The 15,316-nt window shown below is 40.4% G+C and overlaps 1 protein-coding gene across 5 annotated transcripts in view; it reads left to right on the top strand.

The window, feature by feature from the left end:
- Nucleotides 1-15,316, top strand: part of LOC116065906 (low-density lipoprotein receptor-related protein 1-like) — an 88,283-nt gene that overhangs the window by 42,843 nt on the left and 30,124 nt on the right. For 4 of the 5 annotated variants that reach the window (XM_031321562.2, XM_031321546.2, XM_031321571.2 and 1 more), the window contains exons 9-27: nt 392-581; nt 773-916; nt 2,369-2,605; nt 3,216-3,396; nt 4,836-5,061; nt 5,645-5,834; nt 5,969-6,094; nt 6,456-6,596; nt 6,922-7,047; nt 7,148-7,264; nt 7,361-7,441; nt 8,465-8,632; nt 9,954-10,136; nt 10,227-10,424; nt 10,567-10,812; nt 11,720-11,917; nt 13,436-13,640; nt 14,773-14,937; nt 15,044-15,288. In XM_031321562.2, the coding sequence (XP_031177422.1) occupies nt 392-581; nt 773-916; nt 2,369-2,605; nt 3,216-3,396; nt 4,836-5,061; nt 5,645-5,834; nt 5,969-6,094; nt 6,456-6,596; nt 6,922-7,047; nt 7,148-7,264; nt 7,361-7,441; nt 8,465-8,632; nt 9,954-10,136; nt 10,227-10,424; nt 10,567-10,812; nt 11,720-11,917; nt 13,436-13,640; nt 14,773-14,937; nt 15,044-15,288 (3,367 nt within the window). Of the gene's footprint in view, nt 1-391; nt 582-772; nt 921-2,368; nt 2,606-3,215; nt 3,397-4,835; nt 5,062-5,644; nt 5,835-5,968; nt 6,095-6,455; nt 6,597-6,921; nt 7,048-7,147; nt 7,265-7,360; nt 7,442-8,464; nt 8,633-9,953; nt 10,137-10,226; nt 10,425-10,566; nt 10,813-11,719; nt 11,918-13,435; nt 13,641-14,772; nt 14,938-15,043; nt 15,289-15,316 lie in introns of those variants that run through there. The other variant, XM_031321578.2, reaches the window with a different exon arrangement.

Below are 15,316 nucleotides of genomic sequence, written 5' to 3'. Positions count from 1 at the left end.
TAGTTTGCACATCCAAAGTGAAAAAATCAATGGCAAACTATTGAATTTGCACCAGACTTTGTTAGTTTACACTTGTACACAAAACTGTTGTATTTTTGCCTACACATCCTTCCTCAGATCATGTAAAACTCTTTGCAAGCACTAACAGTATCTATCTTATGATCATGACAAGCAGCAGTGACTTTGTGACTGTCAGTAAAAGTTAATTTATGGAAAACTAAGTTCTTAACCAGACTATATGTATAGTTACATAATAAGTAAGTTGAGTAAGGCACTCAAAAAATGTGAAACTGGGATTTTGAGTACATTGGAATCAATATCATCTCTCTCTCATTTACTCTGTCCCTCAACCTTCCCATCATCTCCCCACTTTTTATATTCTCTCTTCAAGATCGAGCACCTGTACGGGCTGACTGTGTTTGAAAACTACCTGTATGCCACCAACTCAGACAACGCTAACATGCAGCCTAAAACCAGTGTGATCAGGGTCAACCGCTTCAACAGCACAGACTACCAAGTAGTGACCAGGGTGGACAAGGGAGGAGCGCTGCACGTCTACCACCAGAGACGCCAGCCTCCAGGTAGAACACACACGCACGCACGCATGCACGCACGCACACACACACACACACACACACACACACACACACACACACACACACACACACACACACACACACACACACACACACTTTCATATGTCATGTACATCTGAATACTGTATTGATGCTTCTGGTTTAGTGACTTTATGTTCCACCTTCTTGGTGTCCAGTACGTAGCCATGCATGTGAGGTGGACCAGTTTAGGAAGGCTGGAGGCTGCTCGGACATCTGCCTGCTGGGCAATGGCCACAAGACCCGGACCTGCCGCTGTCGCTCTGGATTTAGCCTGGGCAGCGATGGCAAGTCCTGCAAAAGTGAGTAGGACTATACGTTTAATTAAACAGTGATTAAGGTTCAGCAGCTGCAAGTCAACAAATGATCTACATACAAAGAAACTCCAGTAGGCACTGTGAGATAGCTGTTACCTGTCAAAAGACTCTTTCAAACATCCACTGTACCAGTTTTTCTGAACAACAGGCACTTGTACCTCAGGGGGTACTTCTGCAGTTGGCTGATGGTATGTGGAAAGATTGTTGACTAACTAGCTCAAGTAATGTAATGAAAAAATTGGGTAGGCTATAACACAGCTGAAACTAGTTAACACTTTTATATTTGGGAAGAAAACGTCAGTAAGCAAGCAAGCAGAAAGGTCTAAACAGTTAGCTTAGCTAACTTAGTTAAAAGTACTAAAAGAAGTAAAAGGTTGAAACTGACAGCTAACTATAAATAATAAAATATAGTTCAAAGCTAAAAGTAATAGATAAGAAGAGCTATTAGCTAATTATTAATATATTAGCTCAAAGTAGCCCAATATAAATTGTTAAAATAGATGTAGTGGTTATCTAAAAGTAATGGTTAAACAGTTGTAATAATAAGCTAATAGTAATGCATGAATGGATGAAATATCCAGCTCTTGCTACTCAAAGATTAGTACAATTAAAATGTGATTAAACTGACCTCAACATTGAGAGTTCAGTTGTATGAAAACATTATTGTAACAATATTTTCTTTATCTATAATTCAAAATATTAAATGACATCCAGTTTAAAAATAAATTCAAATGACCACATTTGGGACATGGCGGGTCGTGTCAGTGTGTGTGTGTGTGGGGGGGGGACCACTGTACTGTAGCATACTGCAGATTCAGCACAAATGTGTGCATGCTCCCTGCAGAACTTTAAGTATTAAACTCAGGAGCCACAGTGATTCAGCTCTGTAGACCTAAAGGCAAAGTCTTGCCAAGGTTGGATCAGGGCTGCAATTCTCCCCTGGGCTACAGACTGGGAAAGAGCTATGAACAAAGTAGCTGAGCAACACATAACTAAGTCTGGCTCTCTAGCGCTCTGCTGACCGTCCCATAAAGCTGTCAGCCTGATTCAGCTTGTTCAGAGAAGGCTTTTAATATTCTATCAACCAATAATAACATTATATTGATCTGCCTCCTGAGAATAGACTGTCCTTGAAAATGACACCGTTAATTTAAGTAAAGGCAACCTCCTCCTCCTCCTCTCCTCTCTCTGCCTCTCAATTGAAAATCACTTAATTTTCGTTTAAGGCTTTTGATGATCTTGCATGTTATTGACTTGTTTAATCAATTCACATTATTTGTTGGGAAAAAAATGAGTCAGCATCTAATTATTTGATTCTTTGTCAACAGGACATGGGTGAGAGGGTGAAAGAAGTTTAGTGTTAACTGCCTCTGTTTAGATGTGTACATATAAATTCAGGTCTTGGCTTCAGTCCTTTGTCTTCCTGTTTTGCTACAGAACCTGAGCATGAGCTTTTCCTGGTCTATGGTAAAGGTCGCCCAGGGGTCATCAGGGGCATGGATATGAATGCCAAGGTGCCTGATGAGTACATGATCCCCATAGAGAATCTGATGAACCCCAGAGCTCTGGACTTTCACGCTGAGAGCGAGTTCATTTACTTTGCCGACGCCACCAGCTACATCATCGGCCGACAGAAGATTGATGGAACAGACAGGGATACCATTGTGAAGGAAGGTAGCGTAATGACAGCTCATTTGAGAAAAACAAAAATGATGTTCAGATAGGGGCTAAAATAAGAGCCAGTGCAAGTTTAAACTTGTGCAATGGTTTTCAGAAATCTAGTAAACATGAAAAAAACTCTGCATGAGAAATTTAAGTGTGTGTAGAAAATAGTTGTACAAACTTCTTTATTGTAAATTATTTTTTTTACCAGGTGACACCGAGGTTACACATGCACACACAAGTTATAAGTATGAATTCTTGCCCAGGTTTTGTCTGTAAAAGCAGAGCCAAAACTGGCCCATAAATGCATGCATGAGTTTGTACACAGGTTTACAAGGGGTGATAAACAATCATAGGCTTTAAAATGATTTTACAAGCTCAGAATTATGTTAACACAAACATATTTAATTGATTAACCTCTGTTTATCCAGGTTATCCCATTGAGAACGAGTGAACTGCTTTCCACAAATCTGACATTTAAAAGTCTACATAATAAAAAACAGCAGGCAGTAATCCTGTATAAAATCAAGGTTTAGAGCTAAAAGTATACAGTCACAAATTAAAATCTAGATTAACACTTTGCAGTCAGTATCTTCTCACCAACAGTATGTGTTTGTCTCAGGAATCCACACAGTAGAGGGCATAGCTGTGGACTGGATGGCTAACAACTTGTACTGGACAGATGACGGGCCTAAGAAAACCATCAGTGTGGCTCGGCTGGAAAAGGCTTCACAGACACGCAAAACCCTCATTGAGGGAAAAATGACTCACCCTCGTGCCATTGTAGTGGATCCTCTGCACGGGTAAGGGAGAAAAAGAGATGGAGAGGGTGGTGGAGTTGGATGTTTTTGTTTCAGAGAAAAGGGATAAAGAGCATGGAACAAGGTTAAGAGTTGCACAGGTGTTGCACAGTTCAGGTACAATAGAGGGTAAGGCAGCAGTTAAAATTATGCTGACTTTAAGGTGACTGTTTAATGAAGTACAGGACTGTATAATGCATGCATGTCTGCGTGTGCTTATTTGTGTGTGTTTGTTGTTGTAGCGTGTGGACGTGTCTTTGTCTCTACCCTGTGTTTATATTTGTCTGTATTCCTGTATTGTATTGAATGTGAAACTGTATGTTGTCCTGCACGCTTACACTTTTCTTGGCCAGGTCGTCGTTGCAAATGAGAACCTGTTCTCAACGGCCTACCTGGTTAAATAAAGGTTAAATAAAATAAATAAAAATTTGTGGTCAGGCAACATACGGTGAGAGATAATGATAGGTGGTCATTTCTTCTGGTCAGCTATTTGATGACTCAAGTGAAATAATTACAGCTGCTCTGTCACTCACCTCTCATCAAATCTCTGTCCACTCTCTTTCTGTCTCAGTTTCACTCATCTCTGTGTATGAGCTGTTTCTTTGGTTTTATTACTCACCTCTTGTACCACCTTTTCACTCTCTTGTTTGTGTCTCTTCACAATTTCCAGCAGATAGCCTTTTATCATTTTTATCACATCTGTGTTGTTGACCATTACTACCCTGAAATGCAATGTCCCTTTTGATTTCACTTATCACACGCTATTTATTAAAACAGATGGAGCATTTTGTGCATTACATGGTAGATTTCCTCGACAAGCGTATTAACACACACACACACACCCGTATCTCTCTTGCGCTTCTTCAAATAGCTGTTAATCTTGCCGTGTATGGATGGGTCTTATTGATATGACCTCCTGGGCTCTCTCCTGAGAAGCACACGGTTATAAATACACACACACTTTTTGGATTGCTAGCGACAGAGTGATGTGTGGCCACACACTTCCCAGGGGAATGACACTCGCCACTAATGCCTGTAATCAATCAGGCTCAGAGGGAAGAGAGAGGAGAAGGAGGGATTCACAGAAAGGAAAGCATAAGAAGGAGGCAGATGGAGAAGGAAATATGAAAAGCTAATGCTAATGTCAGTCACATTACAGCAAGGGGGGGCGGGGGTTGTGTGTAGTTTTGCACAATGTTGTAGACAGCCAGTGCTCACAGCCTTGATCAGTGAAGGAAATTGACAGGTGCTAAAGTACCTGGTGACAAACACTTGGTTGTGTGATTGTTGTGCGCTTTAGGGCAGCTAGATAAAATGTCATTGCCTTCGTTAATGCCAAGAAGTTCTTCAAGATGACCCATCAAATATGATCTTTTTTCTGCCTTGCTATCAAATTTCATTCAGTACTTGTAGCCATGACAGTTCCCTTGTTGATTCCTCAGGTGGATGTACTGGACAGACTGGGAGGAGGACCCTAAGGAGAGCAAGCGAGGAAAAATTGAGCGGGCTTGGATGGACGGCTCCAACAGAAACGTGTTCCTGACTAGCAAAACAGTGCTGTGGCCCAACGGTCTGAGCCTGGACATCCCGCAGGGCATCCTTTACTGGGTGGATGCTTACTACGACCGCATTGAGATGGTCCACCTTAATAACAGCTCCGAGCGCAAGGTCAGCATTCACCCGCCATCCTCGGGATTATTTTACTGAGAGGCAGAGTGGTTCACAGGAATCAAGGCAGGGGATTATTCCGACAGGGTCTGACGAGCTGTGAGCAAGCTAATAAGGAATGAGTTTTAAAGCAAAGGAAGACTGTGGGTGGTCCACCACAATACAGTTCATAGTCTGTGGGCTTGAGCCCTTTTAATACTGGTCACTCCTTGTGGCTAAATTGATGATATTTTGTTTTCACTGGCCTGTGTGTTGGCTATATTTTGGTTTTATGGTGTTGTTTTTAGCATTTAAAATGTATAATGTTATGGTTGATCAAAAGGAATGACACTTAAATATTTACTCATATACTCTGAATACCACTAAAAATGGTATTTTAGGGCCACATTGATTTATGATTTGTTTATTTGCTCATAAACACAAATAGTAACTAGTAGAAAACAAAGAAGGTCCATCACATCACATTTTATCGCCACCACAAATTAATCCAAACATGTTTTGAGCCCAAATTCTGGAGTGCTGTAGTATTTTTTATTTTTTTTTAAGCTTACTTGCCATTTTATTGCCTTTTTCACATCCCCAGACGGTGTATGAAGGTCAGGAACTGAACCACGCCTTTGGTCTGTGCCACTATAAACACTTCTTGTTCTGGAACGAGTATCGTAGTGGCAGCATTTACAAGTTGGACACCAGCACTGGCACCACCACTCTGCTGCGCAATGAGAGACCGCCCATCTTTGAAATCCGCATGTACGATGCTCAGCAGCAGCAAGGTACTTGGAAACTTCTATCCATCTATGTTAATCTAGAAATTATGATTGTCGAAAGACAGTACGTGAGGCATAATTGGTGCTATTTTGTGTTTGCTTTAACCCTTATCTACACATTTATATTTATTCATCCACAGGCTCTAATGTGTGTCGTGTGTACAATGGCGGCTGCACCAGTCTGTGTCTGGCTATACCAGGAGGTAGGCAGTGTGCCTGTGCAGAAGACCAAATACTAGACCCAGCTGACAACACCAGCTGCAAAGGTAAGTTCAAACAAGAATGCTTTGTTTGTGCATGGGAGACTGAATGGTATTTCTCATGGCACTAATATAGCTCCATTACACATATAAGGTTTTATTTCCAGTATGTTGGACAAGAGTAAAAGTGTTGCTGTAATTTTGTCCACCCCATGTATGTCTTGCAATATTTAGCCAGCTCACCTTCAGTCTACTATGGGTGCGGTGGATTTTGACTAATGGATTTCTACTTTTCTTTTAATTACATTTTTCACAAATCCCCTCCGTGTTTTGGTCATTCAGAACTGTATTTTGCTTTCATGTCCTCAATGTCCTTGTTTTTCACATTCCTTTTATCCCTCCTTTTCTTCAACTTTTCCTTCCACAGCCAACCCGTCTTACGTACCCCCTCCTCAGTGCCAGGCTGGGGAGTTTGCTTGTAAGAACAACCGCTGCATCCAGGAGCGCTGGAAGTGTGACGGAGACAACGACTGCCTGGACAACAGCGACGAGGCTCCTGAGCTGTGCCGTGAGTCTGTGCGCACACACACACACACACACACACACACACACACACACACCTCATCTAACATGGTTTTGAAACACCTACCCCTCCTGTTGGTACTGACTCCAGCAGTCTGAATTTGACAGTCTGGTGATGCCAGAATGAAATGACTCTGAATCTCGTGAGTGTGTGTTTATGTGTGCTAATCTTGTGTATATGGGACTACACTATATATCTCTCCACATTTTGACCTTTCCATTTCCCGTACAGTACGCCTCTCCACACACGGCTTCTCATTTTTCTCTGTTTTCTCCTTCTTGCCCTTCAATGCGTACTTTCTTCTCTCCAGACCAGCACACCTGCCCCACAGACAGATTTAAGTGCAAGAACAACCGCTGCATCCCTCTGCGTTGGCTGTGTGACGGGGACAATGACTGCGGGAACGACGAGGATGAATCCAACACCACCTGCTCAGGTACACAAACAAGCATACTCCATATTGAAATCTGACAGGTCTTTTTTTTCTTTTTTTTATCGTTCACAAGTGAAATTAACTCCACTGTGTTGTCTGTTAGCTCGTACCTGCCCGCCTAATCAGTACTCGTGTGCCAGTGGGCGCTGCATCCCTATTTCCTGGACATGTGACCTGGACGATGACTGCGGTGATCGGTCAGATGAACCTGCTTCCTGTGGTTGGTCTACTTCAGTGGTTTAGTCTATAGTTGTAGGGTGATTTCTAACTGTTTGTAGATGTTGTTTTTGTGTCTAAACTCTAGTTTTGTCCACAGCCTACCCCACATGTTTCCCCCTCACCCAGTTTACCTGCAACAACGGACGCTGCATCAACATAAACTGGCGCTGTGATAATGGTTAGTGTCAGTTTTTTTTTTCTCTCCTCCTCTTCTCTTAGATGTGCCCGTTTACAGTGGCAACTCCTCCCTTTCCTCACAAGTTTGCTGTGCATGTTTCGCCACCACCTTCATATTGGCACACACTCTTCTTTTTGTCACCTTGTACGTTTGTGGTTTAACCTTTACTGTTTCTTCCGTCTTTAGTTGTACTGTATTGTTGGTTTTGTTTTTCCGTGTTGTGCTGTTCGCCCACTCTGCTGTCTTCCGTTGGTTCTGTCTTTCAGAAAAGGATTGTGGGGACGGCTCTGATGAGTTGAATTGTCCAAACCTGACCGGTTAGTGCATAGATCAACATGCACCACAACAGCCATGATGCTAGCCTACTGTAGTTCTAGGACTGGCCAAGCTGGCTCAGAAACAGTTAGGACTGCTTTTCTGCTAATTGAACATGGCCACAAGTTGAGGCCAATACTGCTGCCTTTCATATACTGTAGTCTTCTGTACACAGGTTTGAAGCTAAATTAGATTCAATGTATTCTCAACCGAATACATGGGAAAGTGTAGTTGTTGTTAGCCATCAAATTAATAAAACTCATTTTAATTCAATATAGATTTAATAGATGCCAGGTTGAATGATAAAAAGTATTTTAACTACAGAATAGATTACTGTGAAATTAACTGCTGTAAAAGGCACTAAAGGTTATAGATTAAGTTGCCCTTTTACATTAGTATGGGTATAAAAGTGCTTATGATGCTCTGCTGCCAAGCTCAATGTATCAGCGCTTGGTACATTTCCTCATGGTGCATGGTCTGATCTATGCAGTTTCTGTCATTATTTACTCTCTCATCTGTCATGTTCTGTTTCATTTGTATTCCATTGTTTTCACTGTCATTGTGTTAATTGTGAAAAAAGAAAAGGGATGACTTTCTGCATATACAGTATTTATATATATATATATTTATATATATTTTTCCCTTTGAGGCAGTGGGCGCCTCATAATGTGAGAGGGTGGGTGTAGTTTGACTGTGTTTGTTTTTCAGATAACGACTGCGGGGACAACAGCGACGAGGCAGGCTGTAGTCACTCCTGCTCCAGCGCTCAGTTCAAGTGTAACAGCGGCCGCTGCATCCCAGATTACTGGACCTGTGACGGAGATAATGACTGCGGGGACTACAGCGACGAGACGCATGCAAACTGCACCAATCAGGGTCAGTGTCTTAACCTGCCGATCAGGTGGGACAGTTAGGAAACTCTTCACTGCAGCAGATTATTATATTTAGGAAATAGGACATAAGGATTTATAAGAAATGTGTATAGACCACCATGCTTGCAAGTATGCTTTCCAATAGCCAAGCAACTTCATATTAAAACTGCAGTGGTAATTCTTGGTCTTCTCTTATGTCATTGTGTCACGAGACATGTTATTTACAAAAGCATGTCTTAATACTAATTAGTCTTTGTGCAGTCATATTTTCAGACCACACCTGCTCTCAAAGAGTGCGGGTTTTGTGTTGGTGTTGACTTCCCGTCCTTGTTCATACAGCACACCTGCAGGAGGATGCCATACCCTGTAATTAAAGCAACTAACATGACTTAAATGTGTATACAATCTATAAACACACCATACCTGGTAAGGTTTTATGGTGCATTAAACCAATTTCTAATCTCAGTTGCAGTTATTTGTGGCAAGATTACATGATCATAAATATGAGTTGCTGCGGCTGATGGGACTGACCACAGTCGATATACCAGTTAGTAACTAACTAACTAATGTGTATAATAATAGATTTCTTCTGATCCCAATCTGTTTCCAAGTGCGCATTGGGTTCTCTATGCACACCTGGACATGAAAATGCCTGACGAACCTGCACATGATGCAATAAGTACTCTGCATCTTGATTCAAGAAAACATGGCCCCTTGCCACCAAGAAGATCTTTTATAATAAAAGCCAAAGCTGATGTAACACGCCATTATTCACAAACAAATAGCCATTGGTCCTTTTTTAAACAGGATTTATGGAATACAGCTGTGAAAGGTTGCTGTTATTATTATGGGTGGATGGTTGCATGTTATATCATTCATTCCCTGATGTGCACTAGGCACTAAAATCATGACTAGTATTTACATTTTAGTCAGTAGATGTAATAGGTCCCTGGCCCCTGTTAGTCACACAGGCACCAATCTAATGGGTACCACCACTGGCACCTAATAACTCTCACTAGTCGTTTAGCGAGTGATATAATAACTGTAAAGATACACCTACTTATGATATATTTATTATTATGCTTGTGCTGTTAAGAGCAACATTGAAACAACAACAAAAATTATTCATTGGCAGCTGGTGTGTATGACTAAAAACAGTAACCCTCTGAATGCATACTTGAATCTGTTCAGTCTTTCCCGTTGCTAAGACTTGTTGCCATCCAGATTTCCAACAGACAGCTCATTAGTTTTTGTTTTCACAGTCTTTTGATGCTGAACATTGTATCTGGTCAAGGCTGTGTCTCATGATATCTTTTTCTCTACAGCCACGCGTCCCCCTGGTGGTTGTCATACAGATGAGTTTCAGTGTCGGATGGACGGCCTCTGCATCCCCCTGCGTTGGCGTTGCGACGGGGACTCTGACTGCATGGACCTGAGCGACGAGAAGAACTGCGAGGGTGTCACGCACATGTGTGATCCAGCTGTCAAGTTTGGCTGCAGGGACTCTGGTAAGGAGACCATACTTTAAACTAATGGGAAGTACATAAAATCAGATTAAGTCATTCTTTTTTTAAAGTAACTTTGCCTACTGTCCATAGCACGCTGTATCAGCAAAGCCTGGGTGTGCGATGGCGACAGCGACTGTGAGGACAACTCCGACGAGGACAACTGTGAGGCGCTGGTGTGTAAGCTCTCTCATCATGTGTGTGCCAACGACTCCACCATCTGCCTGCCTGCAGAGAAACTTTGTGATGGCACTGATGACTGCCCAGATGGCTCTGATGAGAAACTCTGCGGTAAGAGACAACAGTGTCCAGGCTGTGTTTCAGTACAGGGAACGCCATAACGGCGAGTAAACTACATTGTAAATCATGTCTTAAGGGGTTAAGTAACAGTTCTGTGTACCTATACCTTATCGGATTTTTCTCTGTTTTACAGACCTGTGTTCACTGGACAATGGCGACTGCAGCCATAACTGCACAGTGGCCCCTGGCGAGGGGGTGATCTGTTCCTGTCCACTGGGCATGGAGTTAGGGCTTAACAACAAGACCTGTCAAATCCAGAGCTTCTGTGCCAAACACCTTAAGTGCAGTCAGCGCTGCGAGCAGGACAAGTTCAGTGTGAAATGTTCTTGTTATGAGGGCTGGGAACTGGAGCCTGACATGGAGAACTGCAAGAGCACAGGTAAGGGACCGGGGAAACAGTATAAGAGGGGGAGATGGTGGGTGTGGAGGGTCAGGGGAAAACAAAAGAGATATTAGTGAAGAATTTTAACATTTGATTGATGGTAGCCGTACAGTAAGCTAGAGAAGTGACTGGGTTCTGGGCTTTGTCAGAGTTGAAGAAGTACGGTGTGGGTTTGGGATCAACCAAAGGAGAGGCCGCTCAGGCAGGAAACTGTGGTTAGAGAAGACGCAGTATGCCAAAATGTGATACTCCTTTGGACAATAGACAGAGCACTGGAGACAGAAAGAGGAAGAGCTTAAATGCTGTCGACATGAGTATATGACTAAGAAAACATAAAAAAAGATTGGTTGGGCATTGGTTTCTAGCTGTCACTATTATTTTATGAAAAGAAAGAATCTGGAATATTATATATAATATAGTGAAGAACAGACTTTGTCTTCAGTCAGCAAAGAGTGCAAGACGTTAAAGAAAACGGAAACTGCCCAGTCACAGTAAATCAGTTTTGATTTTTATAATTTCTTTAATACATTTATTAAAGAATGTAGTCCTCTCTCCCTGCAGCAACTAGCCAATGAGGAAACGTGAATTTATGATTATGCTCTTCACTGCCGGGTCTTAGAGACTAGCCACCAGCACCGTGTCATTCATCTGGCTGCCTGTTAGGTACAGATAACTCCTGTCTTATTTACACTGCCCACTTTCAACACAGCCCCTCTGTCATTGCACAAGTCACACACCACAGTGGAACATGGCGGTGACGTTTTCCACTCTGTGGAGCAGAGATGCTCTGCAGTATTTTGAGTAACAATCAACGGTGACCAAGCAGAGGGTTTTAACCCTTTACTATCTGCTTAGTTCTTTTTTTAAAGATGGCCACTGATCTTTTCTGTTCATCTCCCCACAGATCCTTTCAAACCCTTTATCATTTTCTCAAACCGACACGAGATCCGGCGCATTGATCTGAATAAAGGAGAGTTCAGTGTGTTGGTACCGGGCCTGAGGAACACCATTGCCCTGGACTTCCATCTCAGCCAGAGCTCCCTCTATTGGACTGATGTTGTGGAGGACAAGATCTATCGTGGGAAACTGTCCGAGAATGGAGGTGAGCATTTTTAACACAGTCAGTATCCTTTAAAGACTTTTTTTGTACCATCTAGGATTAAATATACAGTACTTTTAAGGTCCACCTTCTAGAATTCTCCCAGAGCTTTCAGCCACATCACATGGTCTTCATCATTGGATAGAGCTTGTATCGGTGCACATCAGGGGATTTTCATTACATTTGGTTAAGCACCATTAGATAAAGTGAAGATAAACATTTGGAATATTCAATGTTCTAAGCCGGACAAAGTGTCGAGAGCAAGTTGGATTAGAGAGACTTTTATGAGTCATGCAATATGATATTGCATACTGGGGACATATAATGTTGTTCTGTTGAGGTAAACCATCTGTACTTATTGAAATTTCAGTTATATTTATTTTGTTATGTCCAAAATGTTTGTGACAGTGCCTAGTGGGCAAGAATATTCAATAAAATATGTAAGATTTCAGCATGTAAAGCTGCACTGGTGCTGTTACTGTGGCTTATTTTGAGCAGAAGATCAGATGTGGTTTCACAAAGGCCAGACCAGTCAATCATGACCAGTGTGCATGGCAAACAACGGCCTTCCATCACAGCAGCAGTAATATTGAGCAAACCATGTGTACAAGTCAACATTTAAGTTGTGTCGCATTTACGTATTTGTCTGTGCAAGTGGTTGTTGTGTGCCACGTTTACTTAGCACAGCCAATAGGCTACATACAGTGAGTGTTTGTTTTCATTGCTCCAGACAGGATAATGACTCATCTCAAATAATTAGACATGTCCCTCTGATTAGGGACCCAGTGGAAAATGAAAGGGAAAGAAAGAGGCTGGAAAATGTCTCTCTTTAGCCCTGCAAGACACCACATATTTAGTTGTTTTTTTAAGGCCCACTCTGTAATTGTAGTATCACCCCCCCCCCCACTGAGCCACTACTGTATTTATTTATGTTTTCATTTATCGTGCTGACGTGTTTTCTCCCAAACAGCATCTAACCATTTGATTAAAGGAATACAATTTGTGATGCAATGCTAGCTTTGAATCCAAATAGCTTGATCACATTTACATAATTTGTAAATACTGAAGCAAAGCGTATCAGTGCTTTGGGTTACAGTGCAATCTGAAATGTTGCCATCAGCAAATCTCAGCCTTCGAAGCCTTTATCCGTACATATTGAAATACTGTGAGAATTCATTAAGAAACTTAAGTGCCCCAGAGGAATGTTTATTTTATTGAGTTGTGAGATATAATATAGATTCAGATTTCTGTAGCAGTTTTAAAAAACATACAAAAGATACAAAAACATGTATCTGTTCCACTATGTTATATAGTTAGATAGATTTTACACAGAATCAAAGTTAATGACAATCAGTTGAAATTGTCAAGGATAAAAACACAGTAAAGTTTAAATTTCCATTGTAGTTCTCATTAGAAAAGGGAAAAGGTAATCTTTCAGTCAGGTAAGACATTTGAAAAGACATACAATACAAAACAAAATAAAACGTGTTGACCATTCATCCTTTTTATCTGTCCTCGTAGCTTTAACCAGCTTCGATGTGGTAATCCAGTATGGGCTGGCTACCCCTGAGGGCTTGGCAGTGGACTGGATAGCAGGAAACATTTACTGGGTGGAAAGCAACCTGGATCAGATAGAGGTGGCCAAGTTGGACGGCACCATGAGGACCACGCTGCTGGCTGGGGAGGTGGAACACCCTCGAGCTATCGCCCTGGATCCCCGGGATGGGTATGCTTACTGTAACCTACCTCCTGCTATATATATATATATATATGTATATATATATATATATATATATATATATATATATATATATATATATATATATATATATATATATATATATATATATATGTATATATATATATGTATATATATATATGTATATATGTATGTATATATATGTATATATGTATGTATATATATGTATATATGTATGTATATATGTGTATATATGTATGTATATATGTATGTATATATGTATGTATATATATGTATGTATATGTATGTATATATATGTATATATGTATGTATATATATGTATATATGTATGTATATATGTATGTATATATATATGTATGTATATGTATGTATATATATGTATGTATATGTATATATACATATATATGTATATATATGTATATATACATATATATGTATGTATATATATATATATATATATATATATATATATATATGTATGTCATTTTACACTTTAGTTTTGCACACATAGCATTTTATATATTAGATGATTTGTTAATGAATACCAAATGATTTGTAAACTTTTAAGAAATAATTTTTAAACTAGTATTAAAGTTGCAACTGATGATTATAATACGTTGTTAATGGTTAATAAATACTTTGTAAAGCATCTATAAACATGATTTAACTAGCTATTATTATTAGCTATATTATAGTGCACAAATTATCAGATCATCTTTTTTATAGATCTTCAAAAAAAAGATTGGATGGGTGAAAAGTGATGTTACTTGATGCTTTATAAACAACTTATTAATCATTAACAAATTACTATAAGAATAAGTTGCAACTTTATAATAGCCATCCAAATAATGTTTATAGATTCATTATTAACCATTGAAAATAATTAACAATCTATCTAAATGTATAAACTAATTATTTTATATTACACTAAACTATGATATCAGAACATAAATTATATCATTAGTAATACTTAGTATTAGTACATTGTTTGTTAAAAGTAAAATAACACAAAATTAAAGTTTAATTAACTATCAATTTTCCATTTATTAATCATGTTATTATAAGTGTTACCATCCTGAACCTATTGCACCTTAATCTTTTAATAACTGCATGTCCATGTTTTGCCATGACGTTGCAGGATCCTCTTCTGGACCGACTGGGATGCCAGCTTGCCCAGGATTGAAGCTGCATCCATGAGTGGAGAAGGCAGGAAGACCATCCATAAGGAAACAGGCAATGGAGGCTGGCCAAATGGACTCACTGTGGATTATCTAGAGCGACGCATCCTCTGGATCGATGCCAGGTCATAAATAGACATGAACACACTAACACAAACCCCTTTATTTGATGTGCATACGGTATCTTTCAGTCATACCCAGAAATTAATTGAAAAGTTGTGCTATATGCAGGTCTGACGCCATTTACTCAGCCAAGTATGATGGTTCTGGGCTGATTGAGGTTCTGAGGGGGCATGAGTATCTGTCGCATCCCTTTGCCGTCACTATGTATGGCGGAGAGGTTTACTGGACGGACTGGAGGACCAACACGCTGGCAAAGGCAAACAAGTGGACAGGAAGCAACGTCACTGTGGTCCAGAGAACAAACACGCAACCTTTTGATCTTCAGGTGTACCATCCATCCAGACAGCCGCAGGGTGAGAAACACACACACATGAGCGTACA

The sequence above is a fragment of the Sander lucioperca genome, chromosome 6, assembly GCF_008315115.2.
Source record: "Sander lucioperca isolate FBNREF2018 chromosome 6, SLUC_FBN_1.2, whole genome shotgun sequence".
In the NCBI taxonomy this organism is placed as follows: Eukaryota; Metazoa; Chordata; class Actinopteri; order Perciformes; family Percidae; genus Sander; species Sander lucioperca.
The sequence above is the reverse complement of the archived record's forward strand: the minus strand, read 5'-3'. Positions and strand labels throughout refer to the sequence as shown.